Here is a 26880-nt window from a genome sequence, read left to right as displayed (position 1 = left end):
GAGAGCATCAGAAGGAATCAGTGTGTTCCAGCTACGAGAGGGGAGAGGCTCTGGTCCATGCCAGCCATGGACGTGCTGTGGCACATGTGTGCACGGGGATCCCACCCTCTGCACTGCCTCCTGTGGCTGAGAGGCCAGCCCTGCCCTTTCTAGACCCTCCTCCCCTGAGGCCACGCGGCAGGCAGTATGCGTGCGTTGTCCACGCAGCTCGTTAGCTTCTGCGGCTAAGAACTCGGGCGCACAAGCATGTGCGTGTGGCACACTTGAAGTGCAAAGGAGTGGCACGGCCGAGTGGCGGTGGGCAGCCCTGTGCCAGGAGCTCGTCACCGCTCCTATCTGCGAGGACACGCCCAGGATGCGGCAGCAGGCCCGGCGGACCCGGGGGGCTCCCAAGGCCCCAAAAGGGACAATTTGACCAATATGAACAACTGAACGTACATAGAATATCAAAGTTTCTTAGTTCTGTTAAAAACACGACACAGGCCCCAAACGGAGCAGGCGCTGGCCCGTCACCAAACGGACTTAATATCACAGCTCTGACTCCCCAGCCACGGAGTGTCCTGAGCAGCACCAGCCAGTCGGTGGCCTGTTGGCCGGACCCCTAAGTGATGACCCCGCAAGGGTCCCCCGCTTTTCTTCCAGGGTAAAGTTCCTCGTCCTCCTGCTTGTAAGCGACACCTGGAGCCCCTTTCCTCCGTGGACGGGCTGCTGCCCGGGCACGCAGCCAGCGAGCAAAGCCGACAAGGTCTTTTAACCATACTTGGTTCAATTTTACTTTTTAAGGGTTTAAAGCGGTATTTTTACGCCCTCCCCACTTCCCTCAGGGAGATGCCAGCAACAAATGTACCATCCTACAAACCGGTAAACACGAGGGAAAGGACCGAGCATGTGCAGGGGGTGCCAGCTAACAAGGGCGAAGGGAGCGAGCAGACCAGGACACAGGAAGTCTGAAGAATCAGTGAATCCAAGCAACGCTCACGGCGACCGCCTCCATCCCCAGGACGGATGAGCAGACGTCACATACCTCTAGGAAGGGCCACTGCGACTCGTCTTTAATGAAAGTGCCCTCCAGGAGGTGGTTCAGGTTCCCAGGAGCTACGGTTTCAAAGAAAAATCCAGGACAAAGACACGTCAGTGCCTCTCTGAGGTGCCACAGCGTGGTGCGAGGGTGTCGGGGCAGGCCGGGGTGTGGGAGGGCCACGGCCTCCAGGGCCAACACCGGGCAGAGCCACCAGGCCTGACCCTCAGCTCCAGGGGACGCCAGTCTGGCCACTCCAGGACCCCTGTCCCCACTTCCCGTGGCTTTGTGCACACTCGGGCCTTTCTCCAAGGGCCACTGGCAAAGTGCCAGGAACGTTCTCCCAGGAGACATTTCCCTTCCAAACTGCAGGGTGAGCTCGGCCTGGCAGAAGGGGCACAGACCCAGGGAGACCAGGCAGGATGGTTCCTGCAGAAGCAGCCTGTGTGGGGGACACGTCCAGGAACAGGGGTCAGCGCAGGACAGGGCTGGGTCCTGACTCCTGCATGCGTCCAACCTCACGTCCTGCCTCAGGAAACCCTCTTCTCACAGAGATAACACAGCCTCTTGACACAGAAAGACAGAGGAAAACAGATTACCAACGGGTGATAAAAAAACACAGCTGCAAATCTCTGATCAAAAGTGCACGTGCTCTGTTTACAAAGTCGTCCTTGTGGTGCGATGTTTTGTAGCCGGGCTTCACTTAGGGCACAAGACATGGTGACTGTGTCCTCTGAGCGACCAGACAGCATCACCAAACTCCTAACACGTGACCTCGCTTTTCCCCAAACACTCACTGGCATAAATAATGACTGTTGGGAACAGCTTTGTTCATGAACCTTGGTGACAGTTTTTGATTGATTCCTTAGGTTAAACCCCTGCAGGTGGAACCTGCTGATTGAAACCAAACCATGTGAAGACTTTTATCCACACCTCGATTTGTTTTCAGTACAGCCTCCAGGGGTGGCGCCGGCCAGCTTCTCCGATTTTGTCCGCGAGGACACAGACTGAAGGCTCCTTCCCACCTATCCCGGGACGGCTGCTCAGGGCCTTCTCTGCCTGCCCCAAGGGGCTCTGTCCGTCCCCCCACCCCCCGCCCCCCGCGGGCTGCCTGCTGCGCATACACACAACATCCTGCAGCCACTTCTTCCGGGCCTCTTGTCCACGTGGGTCAGGCGCTTCAGGACACATTCTCGCGGCCTCCACGCGGCCTAGCACTACTGGCGCTTGACCTGGCCCATCCGCGGACCGCCCACCCTGTGGGCCGGTGCGGTAATTCCCAAATACCGCCAGGCCTCGCACACTGAAGATGAAAACAGTGGCACGGGGCATGGGGAAGGAAATACTCCCTGTCCTCATGCTGCCATGTCTCGGAGGCAGGGGAACCTGCCCTGCCGGGGACAACACAGTCGTGCTCGGTCGGGGAGGCCCCACACCCCCGACACTGAGCGGCCGTGTCACAGTGCAGCGCTTTGCGTAACAGGTGGAACTTTTGCGGGTCTGGACAGGTGGGCAGGACGGACAGATGGGCAGGACTTTAGTCCGGACATGGGCAAGGCAACAGGGAGAAAGACCTCCTCCCCGACGGCCCTCGTCTGCGCTGGTTACGGCCCACAGACACACTTCCTCCAGAGCACTTTGGCCCCTGGATCACCGTAATCGTACAGCACACTCCATCAAGCACAGAGGGAAACAGGAAAGCCACCAACTGTCTGCGGAAACACAACAAAATCACTCCTGTGCTGATGGACAGCAGGAGAGCGGCTGCTGGGGGTGGGCAGTGTGCGTGGGGAGGGGGCCTCTGCGGGAACACGGCGTGAGCTCTGGGAGACAAACCACAGGACAGAGGACAGCGCCTGTGAGACCGCGCACAACACCACCCGCGGTCACTAGTGGCCATTCTGCTCTCTGCGGAGCTGAGGCCCAGTGGCCACACCAGAAATCCTGGAGCTTCCTTCCTTCCCAGTACATTTTCCCGCAGCTGGACCCCGCCCCCCACGGGCCACCCGCGCCACCCGCACAAGCCGGCGTCCTAAATGCACTAAGGCATCAGGTGAGCTGCGTGAAAGCATCGATATCCGAAGGGTTTTGCAACACATCAGCGACGCCACGATTCAACCTCATGTTGCAGGCGGTAACCGTCCGCTTCACGCCCACGTCAGCAACCGCACTTAGTTGTCTCTGCCCGGTACCTGTTCAGGTGTGGTATCATTAAAGACGCTACTAACCGATCAGGAGAGACAGAACTTTTTGAAAAGTAAACGCCGTGGCAACAACATTCCCAAACCGGGACAGCTGGCCCCTGCCAGTGGACCGGTCTCCCCGACGCGGGACCGCGGTGGCGACACGGAACCACTGGCCGTGACAAGTGCGTGCTCCTGCGCTTCAGACAAGGGCATTCAAACCAACACACAAACTCACGAACCCTTCACAGCCACGTGTTTCCCTGCCCGACACACTGCTTGCTCGGTGCGGCCGTGAACAGTCCGGGCCAGTGCGCGACAGCCACGGTCCAGCCTCCAAGTCCACTCTGGAGCCTCAGCCCAGGACATGTGGTTACATTAGGAAGCGGTCAGCCTGTCACCCATACGCCCCGCTTCCTCCCCGCCCTTAGTCTCGGTCCCCAGCAGGGTCCCCAGAGCTGGGGGCACAACCACCACAGGAGTCTGAGCCGTCACGGAGGCTCACTGCAGCCCCACTGAGCACGGAGAGCTAGATAACCTTCCAGCCGCGAAAGTCAGTGCTCATGTCTGCACCCATAACTGTGCTCTTGCTCCAGGAGGGAGCCACCTCCACCCCAAGTGCCCTTCCAGGGGTGGACACACCTGCTGATAGCCAGCACCATCCCAAGTTCCCAGAGCCCGGGGCCACGCCATCTCGGGGAGACCGCCCTGGGGGTTCTGGCTGCAGCCTGTCACTCACCAACAGTCACCAACAAGGCAAGTGACAAAAATCAAGTTTCGAAACCTACTAAACAGAGATGCTGGCAAGGCCACCACCTGAGGATGCAAGTACCCACCAGCCAGGTTCAAATGGCCAACGGTGTTCACACACGCAAGTGTCCGTCACTGGGGCCGTGGTTCAGGCCCACCGGGTCTGGGGTGTTTATGAGACCCTCCACCCCCACCCCGTCTGAAGGGAAATGCTCACGAGCTGCTCGCCTAGGGACGCCCGTGACACAGCTCCAGGGGGAGGCTGGGGATGCCTCCACTCAGAGGGCCATTTGTGGCGGAGCCCAGCTAGGGCAAGGCCGAGAAAGCTCCAGATGCAGAGCAAGGAGGAGTGTTCCCCACATTCCTAGAGGCCTGCCTGGCTCTGGTCCAGCCCCAGGTGGACACTCGCCATCCCTGTCATGTTGTCCCTTGGTGGTGGGTGCAGGGCTCACCCCGTCCGGTGAAAACTACTTCGGAGTGGGACAGGAAGGATTTCAGAGCGGGACAGGAAGGATCGGCAATGACTCCGTGCAGGTGAAACTCAGAGTGGGGACAGCCTCTCCCTCCCGTTAAGACCCTGGCCAGGGGAGCGAGGGAGGGCCCCGGGCCTGGATGGGGGTCAGGCTGGGCGCTGAGGACAGTGGGGTCTCACCCCTTGGGTCCTGCTCAGCGGTCCTCCAGGCACCGGCCGCGGATTGCTGACCAGCAGGAGCTCGACCCACCGATTCAACCCACGGATCATGTGTTTTTGAGAATTGAAGCAAAGCCTGGTGACGGTCTCCTTCAGGCGCAGGTGTTTCACTGCAGACCCGAATGAACTATTCCCCTCTCACCGGAGCCAACCTCGTCTTAAACCGCTCATCTGAAGAACCGCCAGGTGGCCCGGTGAGGACCATCCTGGGAGACTGCCTGCCAGCCGTGGGCAGGTGACAATAGGCGACAGCAGGCGACAGTGATCCAAAAGAAATCAACGTGCTCCCAGGACCACAGTAGCTACGAGGAGGACGTGCGAGTCCGATCACCAGCCCGAGCTTCCGGACAGAAATAAGGCGCAATCCCCACCTGTGGGTGTGTCTGACCCCCCGGGTTGGTCTTGAACAAGCCCGATGACGTCAGGGACATCGATCTGATGGTCACCTTCTTCCTCCTCAGCCTCATCGGATCGTCTCAGGGAGGAGCGATGGTCACGTGCAGCCCTCTGGCATGGGACACATCTCCAGCAGTCAAACATAAGTCTGCAGTGTGGAAACAGATTTTAACACAAAAATGAGGTCACCCTGCCCAAAGACATTGGCGTTGTGTCTGCGAATAAAGCCCAAATAACCAGACGCAGCCTTCCGCGGCGCTTATTCAGAAACGGCCAGAGTGCACCCACGAGGACACTCGTTCTCCAACTGCCTTCCATCGTGTCAACGCTCAGTTAGCAACCAGCCTGCTGTCCCAGTACTCAAGTGGAGTAAAGGTTGCATAAACAAAAATATCATTTACTTCTGCTGCTTAAGAAAAACAAAGGCCTAGATCTTTCCCCCTTGACATTTAGGCTCTTGTTTCAAGGATATAAAAATCCCTGGGTCCCCGGTTTCAAGGTCACAGTCTCATTCACCGAACTGGCAAACTTCAGAACCCTCGCTGGTTGCTTATTCAGATTACTTAAAAACACGTTAAATCCTCTGAGCAAAGAATGTCCTCTTGAGTTCCAGAACAAACATCAAGGTATTATCCCTCCAGTGAAAATTTGGCAAAGAAACTTCAGTCAAGTTTTTGGAAGCAGGGTTGAATTTAAAGAGACAGCTGGTAGCTGCATCTCAAACAGCACCGGAATCATGCATGGGGTGCGAGGGTCACCTCAGCAGGTCACTACCGACCGTGCTTTTCTGTGCCTGGTCTTTGAGCCTGTTTCCGGTTCGTTCTTATTTCCCTCTGTCGACTTCACACCCGCAGGGCCCCATCTTCAAGAGTACAAATGTAAATGACATAACTTAACAACCCTTACTTGTGGCTCCACGAACATCACCTCTGCTTCTGTCTCTGACTGAAGCCACGCCCCGGAGGCGGCTGCCGCAGGGCACAGGCACCGTGCCCTGTGCCCTCGCTCCGGCCACCAGGTCACCAGCTGTCAGTCCTTCCCCCGAAGCCCCTGGTTGCCGGGGGCCGGCCCTGCCGATCCTGTCCTCCAGGCCCTCCCCGACGGCCCAGCTACCTGATGGCCAGTCTGCCCTTGGAGCCGCTCCCAGGCCTGACCGCCTCTTAGACCCCCGGGCAGCTTTGAAAGCCCACCACTGCCGGCCAGCCCTGGGGAGGGGTTCCCACTTGCTGCCTACATAGGACCCTTGGCACAGAGCCTTGCGGGTCTTCGCAGGGAGGAAGGAGCTGCCACTGGACTGGGGGGTGGCGCTAGCCGGCAGACGCAGCCAGTTCCCAAGTGCATCGGGCACCAACAACTCCGCACCCCTGCCCGGGAAGGCACCCCGTTTCCTCCCTCTCTCCCTGCCCAAACACACAGCTCCAGCCGGCTTCCCTGCCTGTCCCACAAAACGCACCCATCCCTCATTTTTACAAACACTGCTGCTGGTTACCCGTACGCGTCCTGCACGTAACTTCTCTGGACATGTGCTTGGGTCCCTATGACGTTTTCTTAACCTCCTCACACAGGGCCAGGGTGAGGAGCTTTCACACCAAACGCCAGGGACGGCGAGCCCCTCTCCCTGGGCAGCAGCTGGGGCCTTCTGGTTCCCACACCCACGTTTCCAAGACGATCACACTGTGTGCGGTGCTACGGGAAGGGCACACACGGCGGCCACAGTCACGCTGAGGCTAAGGATTTCCGACTGCCTGAGTCTGGTGTTGATACTAAAAACTAGGAGGAATGATTTTCTGGGTTAAAACTAAACAACCTGTTTTTTCCTCTTTTCTACCAATTTCTGCTCAGAGAATTTCAAACCAGCAGGCTGATTGTAATCTTAAACTTCCGGACTAGAAAGAAAAGGCCAGTGTGTGAGTCCACCTTTGTTCCAGTACTGCCAGGACCAGGAGAGCTCCTGTCACCCAGCCCCTCCGTCCAGCCCTCCCCTCCACCCAGCCCTCCCCACCATCCAGCCCCTCCACCCAGCCCCTCCGTCCAGCCCTCCCCTCCGTCCAGCCCTCCCCTCCACCCAGCCCTCCCCACCATCCAGCCCCTCCACCCAGCCCCTCCGTCCAGCCCTCCCCTCCGTCCAGCCCTCCCCTCCACCCAGCCCTCCCCACCATCCAGCCCCTCCACCCAGCCCCTCCGTCCAGCCCTCCCCTCCACCCAGCCCTCCCCACCACCCAGCCCCTCCACCCAGCCCCTCTGTCCAGCCCTCCCTGCCACAGTGCACAAGTGTCATCAGTCACTTGGTCTCAAGACATAAGCAAGATGACCCAAGAGCTGCTTTAATTAGTTTGTTCTCAAAAGCGTGCCGCCCACCCAACTTGGGCAAAGGACCGGTGAGGCTCCCCTGACCCCTGCTTCCTCTGCAAGGTCCCAGCCTCCCTCTCCCCCTGGTGGGTCAGCCTCTGGCCCAAGGACAGCTGGCACCAGGGGCCTGGGAGGTGGCCTCCCTCCTTCCCCCAGGACTGCACCTCTCCAGAAGCTCAGGACAGTGCCCCCAGTGTCCCCAGGCAGAGAGGGACAGGCAGGAGAGAGAGAGCCTTCTCCATCGCAGAGTTTCCCACAGCTAGTGTAGCCCCAAGGGCACAGAGAAATCCAGATGTCAGGCCTGTTCACTGTAACAACCTCCAGGCTGGCGTCCCCACTGAGCACCAAACCGTGTTGGGGCCCTTTGGCTGTCCTCTCTGCCCCTGAAAAAGCCCCTATAAGCAGCTTGAACCCGGACAGACAATGGCACCCGTGTCTGGTTCTGTCCCTCTTTGGAGTCCAGGTGTCCCCCACACAGCACCCAAGGGACCCGGGGGCTGGGTGATGGGGACGTGGCCAAGCACAGCATAAGACCCAAGCCAACCAGCTTCGCCGGCTTTTCCCTTGGCTTGGCCTCCTCCCTGCGCACTCGCTCCTGCATCAGGCAGCCCCTGCCCTCACAGAGTTCCCGGGGGAGCCGGCCTGTGTACACGGGTTCCAGGCATCAGACGTGCCACCACCCTGGCTCAGTGGCGCTCACGCTCTGTGACGTCACTGGGTGGGGTGGCACGAGGGAGGCGCCCGGGCCACCACACACTCTCACTGAACAGACAGCTGCACCAGGACGGGAAATCAGACTCTGCGTCCCCGCTGCTTCTCACTGGAGCTGGAACACTAGAGAAGCGCGTTTGGAGAGGAGCGTCACCACTGGCTTTGTCACTGCCCCTCGCAACAATCGCGTTATCGGTTACAAATCGTCGTACTCAAAAAGTGGTGTTATCATTCATGAACAAAGAAGACGGTTCTAGGAGAGAGAAGGTGGGGGGGGGGGGTCGTCACCTCTCACCTCCTCCCCTGCCCGACCCCAAAGTTGACATGTCCTAGTTTCCTGGTAACCCTGGAGTGTCAGACATCCTACTGCGGACTCAAAGTTCTGGAAGTGTCACTCGAGGAAGCCAGGAGGCCAGGAGGGTTATGTCCCATCTCAAAGAGGAAAATACCATAGGCAAGCTATGCCCACCCGGAGCCCACTGAGACTCTACGGGCAACTGGGTGCCCCCTCCCCAGCCTCTATCAGCGGCCACCCCGAGCCGACTGCACTGCCAGACTCTGCCTTCCTGTGCGGGCGCCCAGCCCAAAGCCGCTTCTGCAGGTGTTTTGGTGAAGACCGACCCCCATCTTCTGCCCTCTGTCAAGGACGGGGGCCTCTGAGCATCACGGGGGCTGCTTCAGAGGTGGCTCCGGGCCCAGTGTCACCTGTGCCCGTGTGTCTGCAGCCCAGAGTCCCCACCTGCCAGGAAACAGCTTCACCGATGTTCTCACAAGCAAATACGAGAGGAGAAATGCACTGAACGCTTGTAACAACTTCTGCATCAACTGAGTCTGGGGCCACGTGCTGTGTGTCTGTCGGTAACATTCCAGGCCACCTGTGTGTCACACAGACACTGCAGGGGCCTCTGGCTCAACTGCAGGGATCCCCCCACGTCACAGAAGTCAGAGACCTCTCCTTCTGCCGTGGCCGTGTCCTCATTCCGCTCGCCAAGATGCCACTTTCCCAGAGAAAAGTCGAGGTTTTAGCTAAAGACCGCACCACGGAGCCGGACACTCAGAAAGAGGGAGAATCACCAGCAAGCTGCAGCAGTGAGGATGGGAGGGGGGAGAAGCAGGTGCAGGGGAGGGACTCTGCTGGAGGCCGAGGTGGGTTTCTGGCTACATTCAGTCCTTCCGCCTGCTAGATGTTCTCGGCCGTTCTGCGGCTCCATCGCTCCTGCCCCTGAATTATGGCCTCCTTCTAACCGTTCCTGCAAGTTTTTCCTTAAGGAAGCCTTGCCTCTACCATGCTCTAAAAAAGACTCACCCTGGAAATTGGGGACATGCAACTCGGAGCCCCGAGCCCGAAGCCTCCGGGGCACAAGCCCACCCCGTGGGCGGTGGGCCCCTGCTTTCCAGCAGCTCTGTGCACAAACCACTTCTTCGCATAATTGTGTGAGGCAGCGAGGCGACACTCCCATTTCACAGAAGGCAAAACTGATGCAGACACAGGCACGCAGAGGCACCACAACCCGGGAGTGGCAGCCAGGCCCAGACTGTGGTGTCAGGGCCCGGGAGGGCACAGCCAGCCCACGGGGTGGGACGAGGTGGGCAGGTCCGGAAACTCTATGGGAGTCCTGAGATAGAGCCGACTCATCCCAGAGAGCACCGTCCTCCCCGCCCACCCAGGTCCACGGCAGGAGTGTCCCCTGTCCCCACCTCACAGGGTGTTTTTCCCACCTGCTACAGCTGACCCGAGGAGGCTGGGGCAGAACACAGCTCTCAGAACCAGCTTTGGGCCAGTCACCCCACGGATTTGCAGGACACAAGGCCCTCCCATGTACAGGCTCCTTCCTAGGCCCCCCCCAACCCACCCCTGCCCGCCTACCTGCCAGGTGGGGTCCTCCGCCTGCCCAGGACTCCAGGCCTCGGGCACCAGTGGCCCCTGGGCATGCACTTCTATTTTGGTGGCGCCCCTGCAGCTCCCCGTGGACACACATCCTGGGGCGTCTCACAGCATCCCCTGCACATCCTCCTGGGCCTGCTCCGGGTGCCTTGACCCCTTCCTGGTCCAGGGGCTGCCCCTGGATGGGATGTTTCCAGCAAGGATAGGAGCTGTGCTTGCTGGGGACAGAAGTCTGCTCCTCCCCCAGCTCACTCTTATTCAAGTGTCGGTGCTGCCCAGAGAAGCCAGACTTCCTTTAAAAAGTGGTAGAACGGCCTTTGAAGTCGGAGGACAAAAGCCTTGTTATTTTGAGTCTGAGAGTCTTCTCTTGAGTCGCGCTTTTGAAAAGCTCAGCGACTAGAGGGGGGCTGCTGGGCCACCGCCTTTCCCGTTGCCGGCTTCAGGCGACCAGGTTCCGAAAGATGCACGTGGGTGGACCCCTCCTGTGCCCCCATGCCCACCTGCCCCTCACCTGTCCCCACACCTGTCTTGACACCCGACCAATCAGCGGACGCGTTTCGGAAGAGCCCAGGATGTGGCTCTTCAAGGTGGGGGGGGAGGCATGGGTGACACCTGTCGCGTCCGAGAGGACCCCGTCACGATGGGGAGGGGCGTCTGTGTCCTTGGAGCCCGCTGCCCTCCAACCTGTGACAGCTGGGACTCCGGTCGGGTCCCCCACGTGGGACGGCCCCTCCGCGTCCCCCCCCCCCCCGCCCCTTCCGCCGCCCCTGCCCCCGCGCACCTGCCGGGCCTGGACCGTCCTCACGCGTCCTCGGACTCCGCCACAGGTGCGGCTCTAGGCCCGACCGCGGGGGGAAGGGCGGCGGAGGGGGAGGGGTGCTGGGGAGGAGGGCGCACAAGGGAGGCGGAGAAAGGTGGGGGCGGGGCCGTGGTGGAGGGCGGAGGGGGAGGGTGAAGGCCGCGGGAAGAGCGGAGGGAGAGGAGGGGCTCCAGGCAGGGGGCGGGAGAGGAGAGAGAGGGGTAAAGGTCTGGGGCAGGGGCGGCCGCGGAGGCGGAGGGGGGCGGCAGGAGGGGAAGGAGATGCCCCAGCCCGCCCTTCCCTTCCTCGCGTGTCTGGGGGCCGGGGTCGTGCCCCTCCGCCCAGGGTCGCCCCGGACCGGGTTCACATCGCACACCCAAAGGGGACACGGGCTGGGCTTGGAGTTCTGCCCTGGGGCTGACCCCGGCCTGACCCCAGTTCCCCGGGGTCTCACCCTGCCTCGGGGGACCTGCGCAGAGCCACCCGGAAGGAGCTGTGCGTCTGCTCGGAAGCCCTGGACCGGGCTCGGATCCCCCAGCTCCCCACGACCTTGTCAGGAGAAGGGGGGGGGGCGTGGCCGGCCGGGTGCTGGGTGGCCACAAAGCCTGCTGTGGTGCACCAGGCCAGCTGTGTGTGTGGGGGGGAGGCTCCTGGGGGAAGCGGTGCCCGGGGCAGGACGGGGGTCAGAACCAGACTGCACTGTTGGAAACACTGCAGCTGCCTGTTCTCACGACCCAGGTCACCCGTGGGCAGGGGCTCCCTGCACCCCTCCGTATTTATGTCCCGGGAGGGCAGCCCAGAGAGCCAAGGTGGCAGGGCCCCCGTGTCCCTCAGGCTGGCTTGAGTACCCAGCCTTGCAACCCCTGTTTCCAGGGAGAGGAACTAAACCTTTTATTCTTGTGATTTCCCAGGTTCAGGGAGGGGAGCCTCTGGAGTAGAGCTGGAATGTGAACGTGGTGCAGCATCCAGAACATCCTAAGTGTTGACCCGCACGGAAGCTTCATCTTGGTTGAGCCTTTAAAGCGCCCGCATGGAGTGGGTAAAGGTGGGTGGCTTGTTGAAATCAAACAACGGGCTTCTGCCAATAGGAAAATAAATGTAAACCCAAGGCAGCTCTAAGCCCAGGACACCTAAGCCCCACGAAGGGGACGGTGACCCTGACCTGGAGGAGGGTGCCTGGCACTGACCCTGCAGGAGGACTTTCCTCCCCCGGGTGTGGCTCTGTACGTCACCTGTGGGAGATCTGTATGCACCCAGTGGGCACCCTGGTGGCCAGGGCACAGGCTGGGGCAGCTCTGCGGAGGGTCCAGGCTCTGGCGGCCTGGAACGCGGGACCCGCGGGTGCCACGCTCTCCTGGGAGGTCCTGGGGCAGGCGGTGGGCACAGCGCGGGATGGGTCCCTGAGTGCGTGGACAGAGCAGGCAGGCTTCACCAGGAAGGGGGCAGGCTGGCTCAGGAAGGAGCAGGTGGCTTGAGGGGGACAGGAAATCAGAGGAAGGAGAAACTCTGCCTGGCAGAGGGTTGGTGGCCGGCAGCGGCCCCAAGACCCAGACAGGTTCCTCTTCTTGGAGGGGCCCCAGTGAGGCCGGGGGGCTCCAGTGTGGTGCGCTTTGCCTGTGTCTTTGAGACCAGTGCCCTGGTCCCCAGGACAGCATCAAAGGCCCTCGGGTAAGAGATGCTCTCAGGAGGCTGCAGGAAATACCACGGCCAAAGCGAGGTGGCGCAGGAGGGCGGCTCTGCAGGATGTGCAAACAGCGCCGCTGGTGGAGAAGACCAGGGTAGATGGCTGGGACCCGTGCTCTGACCCCGGTGAGAATGTGTGCGGCCTGCAGGCTCCAATCCCAGGGGCCAGCCAGGCCTGGGCTCCGAACCCGAGTGCGGCTGCCACAGGCAGGATTCCCGCCCAGGATCCGGGACCCGCAGCTCAGTCACCCACACCTGCGCGGCCACGGAACCTGCAGCCCAGAACATTGTTCCTTCTCCACGAAAGCTTTCTGCTTTGGTGCAGGGTCACCGACACGGTGGATGTACAGAGGACAGAATGAGACGTCTGTGCTGCTTGGAAAACGTGAGGGCTGATTCCAAAGCTGAGGTAATTCGAGAGGAAATGAATTCCCCCAAGTGCAAAGCTGGCCCGAGCAGCACCCTGCTGGCGTCCTGCTCATTAAGGCGCCACGAGCCCTTTGTGCGACTTTGTGGCTCTCACAGCCCCCCAGGCCCATGGTGAGGCCCGTGGTGAGGCACGAGGTGAGGCACGAGGAAGTTACCACCACAAATGGGGCTCTAGGGGTGCACAGCCAAGCAGAAATACAAGGGAGAATTCGCAGGTAGCATCATCTGCTTACTGTGAAGGAATCAGTATGAGAGGGGAGACTGCAGGGGAGAGGCTGGGCTTCTCCCTGCCAGCCGGCCCTCGGTCCCCAGCGCACGAGCACATTCCCTCAGCACACAACCCCAGCACACACTCCCGGTGCACGAGACACGCTCCCAGCACACGAGCACAGGCCTCCAACATGGGAGCACACACCCCCAGCACACAACCCCAGCACACACTCCGAGCGCACAAGCACAGGCCCCCAGCACACGAGCACAGGCCTCCAGCATGTGAGCACATGCTCCCAGCACACAACCCCAGTGCACACTCCCAGCACACACCCTAGGCCTCAGCTCCAGTGGGTTCTGAGGTTGGTCCCGACAGGTGTGAGTTGAAGTCTGCCTGCGGGTTCCAAATCAGTTGTTGAGATTTCTGCCCACACCCGTGAGGCTGTGACAGTGGCATATGTGCCCTCCCCTTGGAGTCCTACAGAGCTGTCCCTGTCGGTCACTGTGCCCGGTGGCCAGCCTAGGGAGGCCCCTCTGCCTTCCAGATGGTCCCCGTTTCTCCTTGTGTTTGAAACTACCATTTAAGATTAAATCCTTTACGTAAATGTACTGCTCTTGCAAAAAAGTCTCTGCGCCCCTGCCTGATCATCCTTTCTGCTGTCCTGCCCAGGTAGTACTTACCATCGTGGGATGGCCCACAAACACTGACAGCAGTAGCAGGGTCTCAGTGTGACATGCGGGACGTCACCGGTCAGTATTTTAGCCTCTGTTTGCCCTCCCAGGACATAGACACTTCTTACTCCACTGGCTTATAAAGATTGAGGAAGTGTAATCATTTACAAACAAAACAAAGTCTAAGCTAATTAAAACATTTATTTGAGGGGCACCTGGGTGGCTCAGTCAGTTTAGTGTCTGACTTTTTATCTCAGTTCAGGTCATGATCTCACAGTTCATGAGATCAAGCCCCACGTTGGGCTTTGTGCTGACAGCTTGGAGCCTGCTTGGGATTCTCTCTCTCCTTCTCTCTCTGCCCCTCCCCCCTTGTGCTCCCTCTCTCTCACTCAAAATAAATATTTTTTAAAAACATTTATTTTGATAGTTAAGTCATATTTTGAGACTTTCTAGTAGGTCTTCAAAAATTCTAAAGACACTGGGGTGCCTGGGTGGCTCAGTCAGTTAAGCGTTCGACTTTGGCTCAGGTCATGATCTCACGGTCTGTGGGTTTGAGCCCCACGTCAGGCTGTGCGCCGACAGCTCGGAGCCTGGAGGCTGCTTGGGATTCTGTCTCCTCCTCTCTCTGCCCCTCCCCTGCTCATGCTCTGTCTCTCTCTGTTTCTCAATAATAAATAAACATTAAAAAATTAAAAGATAAAATTCTAAAGATACTAAAACTATCTGAGATTCTCAAGAGGATCTGTTCATCCTTCATGATCTCAAAACCCTTTCTCTCTCTTTGAATCTTGTAAAAACCAAGTGAATAAGAACATTGATGTGGATTTTTTTCAAATTATGATTTTGTGCAAGGAGTTTTAAAGGCTAATATACTCTTCATAAGCAATGCACCAAGGAATCCGTATTTCTTATTAAAGTTTAAACAAATAAATTAGGGGGCACCTGGGTGGTTCGGTAGGTTAAGCGTCTGAGTCTCGGTTTTGGCTCAGGTCATGATCTCAGTTTGTGAGTTCGAGCCCCACATCAGGCTCTGTGCTGGAAGCATAGAATCTGTTTGAGATTTCTCTCCCACCTCTCTCTGTCCCTCTCTGGATTTCTCTTTCTAAAAAAAAAAAAATAAATAAACATTAAAAAACAATAAATTAGGACAGCGCCTGTCAGTGGGCCCCGAGGGTGCCAGGCACAGCAGCACTGTGGTTTCCGGATGTTGTGATTTCTAGTGTCTTGCTGATGGGTCTGCAAAGAAAATGCTGTAAGGAGACACGATAGGTCGCCTCCAGTAATGTGCTGTGGGGCCTTAAGTGTAAATTTCTCTGGACGTTGAGCAGCAAGTACTTACTCCAGATTGGCTGGTTTTAGCCATGACACCTGTCCACTAACTATGGGGTTGGTGTCTTCAGTGTCTGAGAAATTCTTCATCTGGTTAATAGTTGACAGGTTCTCGGATTAGGACAAGTGAATGCATCTCGGTGATAAGTTAGACATTTGCTATTTCAATGTTCCTGAATTATTCCAATGAGTCCTGAAATCATAAAAATGTACAAAATGTACAAAGGTGAGTATTTTCCCTAGGGGAATTAATATATTAAGTTTTAGGGGTGCCTGGGTGGCTCAGTAGGTTAAGCATCAGACTTTGGCTCAGGTCATGATCTTGGGTTCATGAGTTTGAGCCCTGCGTCGGGCTCTGTGCTGACAGCTCAGGGCCTGGAGCCTGCTTCGGATCCTTTGTCTCCTTCTTTCTCTGCCCCGCCCCCCCTCACGCTCTCTCTCTCGAAAATAAACATTAAAAAAAATGCTAGTGGTATCCCCTTAATGCAGGAAAGAAATTGAGAAAGTATATGTTCTCAAGACTTTCCCATGAAAGAGGGTGTTGTTAAGCTAGGATAGGACCAGGTAATATGCACGGTTGTGTTCACGTGGGCACAGGTGAGTGGGTTTGCCGTTACATCTTCGAGCTTCAAGCCAGGCAAGTGTACTCATCAGCCGCCAGGGGTAGCGTGGCCCCAGGTTCGGGCCACCTGAGACAGGTGTGAAAACTGGACAACCAACAACAGGCACCGGAGGCCCCGGGGCCCCAGAATCACTGGAGGCATTTACTTCCTGTTGTGTTTCCTAGAGTCTGGTGTTGGCCACTAGCGTTTGGTTGGTGATTGTGACCGACACCCGCTCAGCGTGTGATACACTTGCTGTGTGGTGCTTGTGGTGCACAAGGCCGGGAAAAGCCCCAAATTTAGAATTGCACACGGTGGAACCCTAGGCCTGACCTGGTTCCTCCCAGGGGCTTGGGGAGGCCCATGAGGTGGCAACCCCAGAACCGAGCATCTCCAACCTTAGGGCTCTATCCTTGCCACCCTAATTGGGACAGAATCCCAGGATCTGGGGCCTGGAGTCAGGTTTTGTGGGTCCGAGGCCAGTCCTCAGACAAGGAACTGGAGGGGGGGGCAGTGGCCATTGGGCAGTGTGGGGGCAAATGGCCCCAGAGGAGGAAGGGGCAGCGCTGGGACCCGAGTGGGTGGGGAGCCGGATGCACAAAATCAGCCCGCAGTCCATCCCGGCCTAGCTGGGTGTGAGCGGAGGGTGCAGGGGCCTGAGGGCGCGGGATGAGTGCAGGTGCAGGCAGGATGGTGCGAGGGCAGGACGGTACGAGGGCAGCCGGCGATCCCGCGATCGGTGAATGCAGGCGCTGCCCCCCATTTCTGGGAGGACACCCCACCTTCAGCCCAGACACACACTCAGGTTGAGAGGTTCACCCTGCAGCTTCTGTCCCCAGAGATTTAAGCCCAACTGCTGCTTTTTTTATTAATAAAGAAACCAAACCAGACATTTTTTCTTCTTTATTGCAAGCAGATTCAAGTCTCCTGCTTAGATAATCTGCAGAAAAGTCCAATATAATTAATATTATCAAGTCATACTTTATCTACAGAAATAAAAGTTAAAAACAGTAGCATACAAAATAAAGTTTACAGAAATGTAAGATTTGGTTTAATCACAATTTAATTTTTGAAAGCAGGTTAACATTACTATCTGGAGGCTGATCGGCCATCTTAAATGCACCTACTATATTCAATAATTTAAAAATAAATTCCAGTATTTATAATGATGACAACTATAGATACCGTTCATGTTAAATGCATTTTGAAGGTTCTCTTTTACTACGTTACATAATGAATGGACATTTTAAATGGCAATGCAGACACGTCATAATTTTAAGTCAGAGACAATATATGCATATTAAAATTCTGTATATTTTCATAAGGTAAAAAATAAAGCTATATAAACTGATCTTTAGATTTTTTCTGCAAAAGTAGAATCACCCTTTAATAATACTTCCAACACATCTCCATTAAAGCTTTGTTTCTAGACAATATCAGAATGATTCTCATTCCCGCTCACCCACCCGCTAGCTTAAAAAAAAATTGCATTTGCCAACTGACATTTTTCCTGTTTTTAAATGGGAAACTTCCAAAAGAAATGGAGAAGGCAAGACACTGAACAACGAAACGTGACACGCAGCTGTTAAATAAATAATGTGATTTTCAAGGTGAAGTAAAGCTGTTGCATTAGGTTTCACCAGTCAGTGCAAAACAGATGCACTTACTGGTTTAAAAAAAAAAAGGCGGAGAACTCCCTTAGGCTGCACTCAACATTTGGTTGACGTGCAACTATTCGAGACTAATGAGAACAGCAGGTGGGAGACATTTTTGTAGTTAAAGCTGCAAAATCTCACCAGGCCAAAGGACAATTCTATCAACCTGTACCTGCAGAAGCATTTCCGGCCTCCTTCCCAGGCTCAGGAACCGCCCCCCCAGGCTTCTGTGCTCTGCGTTCACCCTATGGAGTCAAATGCACAGGCTGGTCTGGGAGAAGAGGGTGTGTTTCCCCAGCTGCCCAAGGCAGGGTGCCAGCCAGAGCCCAGGGATGCCCGGGTCACAGAGGAGCCTCTCTGCCACCGTCCTGAGGGCACAGCTGCAGGCAGGTGTCAGTGGCGGGTGGGGGGGGGACCCCCGAACAGGAGACGCTTATCAGGCCAGAACACCGCAGCGTTGTCCGTCCACGCTTGCCTCCGGCGTCCAGCCAGGGCACAAGGCTCGAGGTCTAAGGAGCCTGGCCTTGCCGGAGCTCCTGGCAGGGTCCCCTTAGGAGGGAGGCAGGATGCACAGGGCCCAGGGAGTGCGTACGTGTGTGCACTGTGTGTGTGCGTGCATGCTGAGACACGTGCACGCCTGTGGCCCTGAGTAGATTCGGAGTTGAAAGCAGGAGAGAGACGGTGACTGGGTCAGGACCACCCGTGCTTTATTGGTGACCTGTTCTTAGGGGATGGTGTGCGGGTCCAGAACCAGATGCTGGGACCAGTGTGGGAAATTATGAATTAATTCATTAACATGTGCAGTCCTGGACAAGGTTTTCAAAACTAAGAAAAATGCTAAAAGTTGACATGTCTTGCTTTAAGGTCAGTTTAAGGCCAGTGATTATTAACTACTGTTGGTGAAAGATCGCACGGAGTCCCACGTGCGGCCTTTCAGCGGGTTCTTCCTTACCTCTGAGGCTCTGTCTCCCGCCCCTGTTTCCAATGATCAGGCACAGTCACTTAATATTTCCCAATTTTGTAAAAGACATTTTGGAGCATGTAAGGGGTTAGGGACTTTCATAAGGAGACTTGCATCATCAGAGGTAAACGGTGACCGTCTCAATACAGGTGGAAAGAGGATACTGAACCATCCCTCGAGAAACTTCTATCTTAAGGCCGAAGGATGGAAATCGAAAACAAAACAAAGAGCAGATGACAATCACAATCAACTGTGAAGAAAAAGCAAGCAAAACGTTGTGCTCTAAATATGCCTTCAACTAATCACTGCCACCGGAAACACCAAAAACAAACAGGTGTAGAGAATAAAATCAAATCTGAAAATTCACATTCATCGGGTATTGAGACATTCAGCCAAAACTCTCACCAGAATTTAAATGTGAAGTGGCCAAAAGTTCACCAACTTAAAAAATAAAAGCTTTAAAAACATACTTTAAAAATTAGGTGCGGTATGTTAACAAATAAATGAATAAAAGAGATAGAAACAGCTATGAAAATACTTCAGTGCAAAGGCAATTTTAAGATTTCTAAAAAAATACATTACAAAGAATTTGTTAACTAAACATACGGAGAATCTGTCCCCCTACGGGGGGGGGGGGGACATTTATACCCATAGTAGGTTCTTAAAAACGGCTGTAAAAATGCACACACCACCGTTCGCAAGGTCCGGCGCGGACCTGACAGCCGGGGCCAGAGGGCGTGACCGAGGCATTACCGGAAGGCGTAGCCGGGGAGGGGGGGAGGGCGTGGCGAGGGCAGAGGGCGTGACCAGGGACAGAGGTGCAGGGAGGGCGTGAGAGGTCAGAGCGGAGAGGGCGTGGGGAGGGCGGAGCGGAGGGCGTGGCGAGGACCCTCATGGCGGAGACCCTCTCTTACTCTTTGTTCTGTCTCCTGGTCTTTGGTATGGTGTTTCCACTTCACTTGAACTTATCCCCACCACTGTGTGTACGCATTGAATTAACCCCCTAGTTCAAATAAATATTTTATAGGCGAAACATTATACAATCAAATTATGAAACCTGAACTTCCAAAAACACCTGAAATCCCGCATCTCCGAAGTAGACGCCTGGCTCACTCACCGACGTCCCCGGTTCCACAGCACGGGATCCGCAGTGGGCAAGGTGCCTGCTTGTACCTTAGCTTCTGGGTGATGCTTTTCTTAAAAGGCATCAGTTTCAACATGTGAACTTGAATCTCAGACTGAAATCTCAGTTTCCTTCCGGACCATTAAGGCTATGTCAAAGAGGTTATTTCTAGAAACAATTACTGGTGCAGAGAAGTGCCAGGGACTGTCAGCACGCCAGCCTTCTGATGGCTCTGCCACCCCAACTAATGCCCTGGGCAGCACAGATGACGACAAAGCGGGCATCTAACAGAAAACACAATGTTTGGTCAAGGTCTTGAGTGTGGGCAGCAGTCTGGGATGGCAATATTGCTTTTCGGGGTTCAGAGGCCGACTCACCATCAGACCAGTGTGGGCCAGAAATGGATCTTGGAAGATGGACGCGGCCCCCGGAGGGCACCTCTGAGTGAGGATATGGAGGGGTCAGACCGTCACAGCCCGCGGTCTGCCCCGGAACAAGTGGGGGAGACTTCTCCCAACAAGAGAACATGGGGAGGCTCTATTCTTGGGGGCGTGAGGATAACTATCTCAGAGCTTGTACTGGGAAGGCTCACACGGACGGTATTACTCATTCTTCACACGCGATACTCTGTTTTCTCCATGGGGCAGCCAGCAGACAGGAAAGACTCAAAGACACCCTGCAACACACGGGGGACGCTAGCACCCCCTCGAAGAAACAAACTCCACACCAGACAGGACCCTGAAGGCCAGCCCCACCGTGTGGTGGGTTTGGACAGAAGCAGGGCACAGGCCACGATGCTGACAGGCCGTGGGAACACGTGGCTTGAGGGGCTGGTCCAGCCAGTTCTAGAAGCATGAGGACCAGAGGGTTGTGGACAAGGAGGCACAGAGGCAAGGCCAGCCCGTCCCATGGTGAGGACAGGCCCCCCGTGCTCAGCACAGCCGGTGGGGTGGCCACTTGTGCTCCACGTCCACGGTGCACGTCCACACAGGTGTCCTTCTCCGGAGGTGTCTGAGGCTGGAGGCCCCATGCAGTGGGGACACAGCAGGCCCTGGGGCCCTTCTTCCCAACACAACTGAATGCCTGTCGGAGGCAGTGTGAGGCCACCAGAGCCAGGAGAGGTGACATGCGGGCCACAAGCTCCAGACAAGTCCCGCTGCCCTGGTCCCTCCTTTAGGGTGGGGAGAGGCTCACACGTGTGGCTCTCAGAGGTCTGGACTGATGGCCTGTCCGCCAGTGGTCCCCCCATGGGGCACAGGGACAGAATGGCTGTGCGGGAGACTGGAGAGGGGAGGCCACGACAGTGGCTCCTGTTTTGCGTGTGGGCCTGGCCACGTGGCCCAGGGGCTGGAGCTCCGCCGACAGGCCAGGAGGGTGAGTTCCGGGAGGCGGCTCTGGCCGTGCACGCGTGTGCTCTGTTGGAGAACAGGACAGACAGTGTCAGTCCCAGGACCCCCCACAGGAACCCCACCCAACCTGCGCTGATGCTGCCTGTGGGGGCTCCCGTTCCAGATGCGGTGGGGGAGTGGGCACATGTGACCCATCTGAACTAGGGCACCAAGCCAGCGTGGTGACCGTATTCTGGCTACAAATGGCTCCCCGGCTTGGCTCCACCGTCTGGCAAAGATGATGCATGTCAACATGCAAAGCCTCTTCCAGAGGCCGGAGGGACTGAGACCGGGGTCCACGGTCACCTCCACGCACGCAAACACAGTCTGTGCAGATTCTGACAGCTCACGGGACCCTGTGGCCTGGCCTAGACGTCCTGAGGTTTACCGGGCAGTGGGGAGTGGGGGAGCAGTCAAGGAGAAATCGGTCTTAAAGGAAAACCGTCCCCAGGCAGATGTGCCTGTCACACTTCAAAAACCTAACTCAGAGTGTTCTTTGTGCGTGGCTGCAAGTCTGTGCCTCTCAGGGGCAGATGTGGCTCCACGCGACAGCCTGTGGACAGCAGAAGGCCTGTGCGAGACATCTGTCTGGGCCGGCGTTCAATGCAAATCATGCAACATTCCCCTTTTTTGTCAAAATACACTCTTTCCTGATAGACCTTTCAGGTGAAGCTGTTTCGACAACGAAGTCCACGGAACAGGCTTTGTTCTGGCAAAATGAACCCTGAACACATTGGGGGAGTAGCAGCTCATAAACACACGTGGGACAACACGGGCCACGGCACACGTGTGTGTGGGCACAGTGCACGGCCGTGTGTGGCCCGGCCACTCTCAGGCACGTCACTTACCTGGGATAGAAACACACACGTGTGCATAAAAAGCAGGGTTTTTTTTTTTTTTCACCATGAACCCCTGTTATCAAAAATGGCACAGCACAGCAAAACTTTGGAGGAAGAACAAACCGTCTGGAAGGACCACAGCACACCCGGGAGGCCCACTGGGCGGCGTGGCGGACACTGTTACCTATCCTTGGCTAGTGGCGCCTCGGCCGCGGTAAGAGGTCCTTCAGAAGTGGCCGGTCCGTGTTGGGCGCGGCAGCGACCGATGCTTTGAGTTTCGTGCTCTGCTGCAAGGCGAGGAAACATACTGAGAGGGGCTGCGCCCGGCCCCAGAAGCGCCTCCCGTCCGTGAGCACAGTCTGGCCTCGTGGCCGACGTGGGGTTTGCTCTGCCAGTGGGCACCGCTGGACCAGGCCCCTCTGTGCCCAAAGGGCATGTGGTTGGCCGCGGAAGTCTGTGCGGGCTGGGGCCGTGGGGCGGGCACGGGCTCTCGACATGGGCACCGTCGGGGAAGGAGCGGGTCTTCTTGATGGCACCCTTCACCAGATGGAGCCCGAGGGCCGGGGCGGCCGAGGGCCCGTGGGGGAGCCCCGGCTAGAGGACCCAGACTGGCCGCACTCGCTCCAAAGGGGAGGTACCACACCCTGGTCCCCTGCCCCTTGGCCCCAACTCCAGGAGCGCAGAAGTCCCGGCCTGAGGCTAGACCCCTGAAGGGTTCTGGAGTCACAGCACCGCAGGTCGACGGGGCCAGGCCTCCCAGCGCCGGCTTTCTAGTTAAACCGTATTAGTTTCTCAGTGGTCGGGAGAAGAGAATCGTTAAGAGGTGGACAGGTACAGGGTCTGAGACGTGAGTACGGGAAGTACAAGGTCTTCTGGGGAGAGAGGTGCGGTCGCTGCCCTTTGCACAGGTGGGATTGTATAGAGAATACAGCTAAATGCAGACAGAAATACACATATATGGGTCACATCGGTCTACACTGGAAACCTGGCCCCTGTGAGGTTTTTCTTTGTATCAGAACAGATGGGAGGAAACAACTGTCCATTTGAAGTGAGGACCGGTCTAGGCTCTGTTCCTCCAAAGTTTTGCAGGCGTCGGGTGGCTTCCCAGAAGCACAGGCATATCCACCCGTGTGTGTGCCAGGCACTCCGTGGTGTGGCTACACCCGTGGGCTGCCCCTTGTGGCCGAGTACACTGCAGGGAGCCCAGCACCAACCTTCTCCAGCAGCTAGAGGCAGGCTTCCAAGATGGAGTCTTAACAAACTGCCTCCGTAGTGAAAGTATAGATTTTTAGCCCAGAGTTGACAGGATTTAATCAATTTCACAAGCACATCCTGTGACTTAAGGTGTTCCTAATAATTGCATTCTAGATGTTTTTTAAATAAGTTGGTTGACAGTGAGATGAAATTAGGTAATTCATTCTAGCAAATTCTGATGGCACTTTAACAGAAAAATTTTGATTGCTGATAATTACTAAAATTAAAAAAAATGTACCATCCTGTGAGTTAAAAAAGTGTTTCAACTGTATAGAATCAAACATTATTAAAGGTATTTTCCTACGAATAAGCTGCCTTGGGAGACAGTGATGCAAGCATCACTAATTTTGAGGCATACGTCAACGTGGTATTCAGCTACATGAATAAACTGCTGAAAAACAGACTGAAAGCCATCTCTGGACAACTTTGTGCCTAAAATCTTGGCTCTGCAACAGGCTGTGACCCTGGGTGCCTGCCACAGAAAACTTCCGTGTAAGCAGCGAAATAAGCCACTACCGCCGTTTACAGCAAAGTAGAGGGCTTTGTCTAAAAATACTCAGATTTTAAAAAATAAGCTAAAAGGCAATTTGGAGAAACACTTGACCCAACACACAGTCCACAGTCTGAGTGGCTCAGCCCGAGTCTGGTCTTTTCTGCAATGCTCTGTGGGTCCTGAGCATACTCTAACGTGATGGCCTCAGTTTCCCTGTACACAGAATAGGTCCACAGAGGGGGGTTGTGAGTGAGGAGGCCTTGCCCTCCATCCGCCACGGGCTGAGGAGAGACCGGTGGTGCTGAGGTGACTTTGCCCACCTGGGCTCCTGTGACTTGGGAGCCAGTCCCACTCGGTGGCCAGTGTAAGGTGGTGCAGCCCTATGCCCGCAGGAAGGACATGGCCGCACCTTGGCAGGGGACCTGGTACTTCAAATGGACACCCAGAGAGACACACAGGTGAGTTCCTGGCATGGAGAGAACACAGCCCTCTCTGCATCTCAAGACACAGGTCACCCCAGGGCTTCCCGCCATGGGACCGGACACTCCCCAGAGGGGGTGTGCGCACGGCTCTCAGGAAGGTCAGCCCTCTGCTTCCTGCGACTGTAACCCCACCATGCCGAATGACAGAAAAGCATCACCTTGTTCCGTTAGAAACTCAGACTGCTGGAGGTCTGAGAGAGCATAAAGACGGTGGACTGCTCGACAGAAAGGCACTGATTCTCAGTCTGCAGTCCCACAGGGGCCGGGGGGCCGTGCGCAGCGAGACAGGGTGGGGGTGGTTATTGAGGCAGATAGGTTGGAGACAAAGGGCAGGAGGAAGGGAAAAGAGAAACAAGTTAAGGCGGTTGAGCCCGGTTAATCGGCCACCTCCAAGCAAACCACAAGCGTTCCCTTGCCCAGACCAGACCCAGCCGGGCAGAGGCCTCCCTTTCCTGCCGCCCCGCCGTCCTCATGGTTAAGGGCGGCCACGCCACGGAGCTCAGGGTGAAGTCGTTCACAAACACCCACTCACTCCTGAGTGCTGCCAGTGCTGAGTCGACAAACACCCACAAAGGAGGGAATCACCAGGAGCCGGGGCGCTGGGCTCAACGTCTTAAATTGGCGCAAGACTTCTTTCTAAGAAAGCTCGCCGACCCCACCGGGGCCAGGGCCTGGGCCTGGGCCTGAAGTGTGCGAATTAGCCTCCTACCTGCACATCCCCCCGCCTTCACCTGCACAACCACCTGTGCTCAGCAGGGAAGACGTGAGCCCTGCAGGAACCGCCCTGCCTGGGCTTCTGCACAACCAGCAGGATCTCCCTTCTCCTCACAGGGGCTCTGCTCCAGAGGCAAAATCAGGTGGGGGGATGGGGGGGGTGCCCTCCCTGAGGTCACAGGGTAGGGGATGGGAGACATGCCTTCCCTGAGGTCACAGGGTGGGGGGATGGGGGCGTGCCCTCCCTGAGATCACAGGGGTAGGGGGATGCTTCCTGAGCAGGCCACAGTGGTTTTGAGAAGCTCTGAGTGACATGTGCTGATGGGGCATTCTGCATACGTCGCTTCTTTCCTGAACCCACAATTCAGCCTGTTGGCCTCAATTTGAGGTTGGGGAAAATAAGTGAGCCTAGAAATCACCAGAACTTCCCAATATAAATGCTCAAGTTTTGGGCCACATTCACTATCCCTAAAACTAATGCAGTTTTACCACCAAAGTAACGATTAATTAAAAAAACTTTTTTAGATTTCCGCAAAAGAATTTGTCATTTGTGTTGGCTTAATCCTTCTCTCTCGACCATTTTCTATTTCAGCGGAGTAGCTGTTTGGATCTAAACATGGGTAGTCTTGAATCTCATCTACCTCAATGTTTTAAAATCCTATATGGAGGCCTGCTTGGGATTCTCTCTCTCCCTCTCTCTCTCTCCCTCTGCCCCTCCCCTGCTTACTCTCTCTGTCTCTCTTGAAATAAATAAATAAACTAAAAAAAAAATCCTATATGGTGTCATGAAATTCAGTAGTAATACTTGGACCTATCACATTTCCAAACACAACCTTTCCTGCTGTCCTTACAGGGATCACAGTGCCTGTTTGGGGCTGGACACTGGGGACTACGCCCCGCCCCGCCCCGCCCTGCCCCGCCCCATGCCGTCCCTCCCCCTGCGAGCAGCCAGTACCTGGACTTTCTCTGTGGCGCTGGGCCACAGCTGCCTGCACAGGACTTTCTTGAGAACGTCGGGAAGGAGGCTGACAGTGATGAGCAGGATGATGACCAGCCAGGCAGGGCCGCTGGACAACATCTGGATGAACACAAAGTACATCCTTTGATAACTGAGGAAGGGCCTGCAGCACCAAGGACATGAGAAAAAGGACAGATTGGCAGGTCAGAGGTCATTGGGAGGACGCCAAAACCGCAGCCTGTTTGCTCTGCTGGCACGAAGAACCCACCTGTTCAGGGAGCTCTTACTGTTGTCACCGATACTCATCGGCCCAGACCCCTGGCCTGTGTGCTGACTACTCACAAGCAGTGGCTGCAGGGCCTTAAGGAACAGGGGAGGAGGGAGGGATTCTAGGGAGTCATCCCACAGCCAGAGGAGAGCCCTGCAGCGGTCAGGACCGGAAAAAAGATTTTAAAAAATTAAAATAGGTGGTTTTTCTGTTTTGCTTTGTTTTTGTATCTTAGAATCATAACCTGAGCAAAGGCTATTAACACACAGAAGGTGGGGCACCTGGGTGGCTCGGTCAGTTGAGCATCTGACTTCGGCTCAGGTCACGATCTCGCGGTTAGTGAGTTCGAGCCCCATGTCGGGCTCTGTGCTGACAGCTCGGAGCCTGGAGCCTGTTCGGATTCTGTGTCTCCCTCTTTCTCTGCCCCTCCCCTATTCATGCTCTGTCTCTCTCTCTCAAAAATAAATAAATATTAAAAAAAAATCTTTAACCATGCAGAAGGCAAGTGTGGGTTCTGGTCAGCAGAGCCAGCTAAGTACCCAAGGCTCATCCTGTGAACAAATTGGCATCTTTTCTACAAAAACAGCATGAAATGGCCTCGTTCCCAGGCAAATCCAGAATTCAGAGAAAACATCTACATTGGGCTCCACGAGAGAAGCCAGAAGGAACCCACAGTTAACGTTCTGGCGGTGACCCTGACTTAGTTCCACCATTCTTACGCCTACTGCCTGTGAGTGGGGCAGACATACTCTCAGCGTTAAACGTGGACCAGCACAGACCGTGAGCTGGGGGCAGGCGGGCTGGAAACCACCAGAAGCCCATCCAGCTCAGCACTTGCGGGTCCCCAAGAACATGCAGTGTAAAGATCTGGCCACTAGAGGCCAGCAACACTCCCAGAGGCGGGGGGCAAGAGGGGGCATTGTCCCCCAGGGGCCACCTGCATCATCCAGAGCTGTGTTCAAAGCCAACACGTGGAGGGGAGAGGGTGGCCCGTTGAAGGCACTCCCAGGTCACGGCCCTCTGTACCCCCCTGTCCCA

The 26880-nt window shown here is 56.2% G+C and overlaps 2 protein-coding genes and 1 long non-coding RNA gene across 8 annotated transcripts in view; 1 reads left to right on the top strand and 2 right to left on the bottom strand.

Moving 5' to 3' along the window:
- Positions 1-10871, bottom strand: part of MCF2L (MCF.2 cell line derived transforming sequence like) — a 132205-nt gene extending 121334 nt beyond the window's left edge. For 2 of the 3 annotated variants that reach the window (XM_027065252.2, XM_053218053.1), the window contains exon 1: positions 5014-5186. In XM_027065252.2, the coding sequence (XP_026921053.2) occupies positions 5014-5182 (169 nt within the window). In that variant the 5' untranslated portion in view covers positions 5183-5186. Of the gene's footprint in view, positions 1-5013; positions 5187-10764 lie in introns of those variants that run through there. The other variant, XM_027065248.2, reaches the window with a different exon arrangement.
- Positions 10872-10934: 63 nt separating this feature from the next.
- LOC113600823 (uncharacterized) lies at positions 10935-15338 on the top strand. The gene is made up of 3 exons (XR_008296619.1): positions 10935-12874; positions 13775-13854; positions 14034-15338. It is a non-coding gene; the product is annotated as an uncharacterized LOC113600823 (long non-coding RNA).
- Positions 15339-16597: 1259 nt separating this feature from the next.
- ATP11A (ATPase phospholipid transporting 11A) overlaps positions 16598-26880 on the bottom strand; it is a 121883-nt gene continuing 111600 nt past the window's right edge. The window contains exons 28-30 of one of the 4 annotated variants that reach the window (XM_027065247.2): positions 25572-25737; positions 24061-24147; positions 20723-20861 (exon numbers count right to left, since the gene is read on the bottom strand). In XM_027065247.2, coding sequence (XP_026921048.2) covers positions 24070-24147; positions 25572-25737 — 244 coding nt within the window. In that variant the 3' untranslated portion in view covers positions 20723-20861; positions 24061-24069. Of the gene's footprint in view, positions 20862-21857; positions 21961-24060; positions 24148-25571; positions 25738-26880 lie in introns of all 4 variants that reach the window. The other 3 variants (XM_053218007.1, XM_053218013.1, XM_027065246.2) reach the window with 3 other exon arrangements.

Source organism: Acinonyx jubatus, chromosome A1 (genome assembly GCF_027475565.1).
Source record: "Acinonyx jubatus isolate Ajub_Pintada_27869175 chromosome A1, VMU_Ajub_asm_v1.0, whole genome shotgun sequence".
NCBI lineage: Eukaryota > Metazoa > Chordata > Mammalia > Carnivora > Felidae > Acinonyx > Acinonyx jubatus.
The sequence above is the reverse complement of the archived record's forward strand: the minus strand, read 5'-3'. Positions and strand labels throughout refer to the sequence as shown.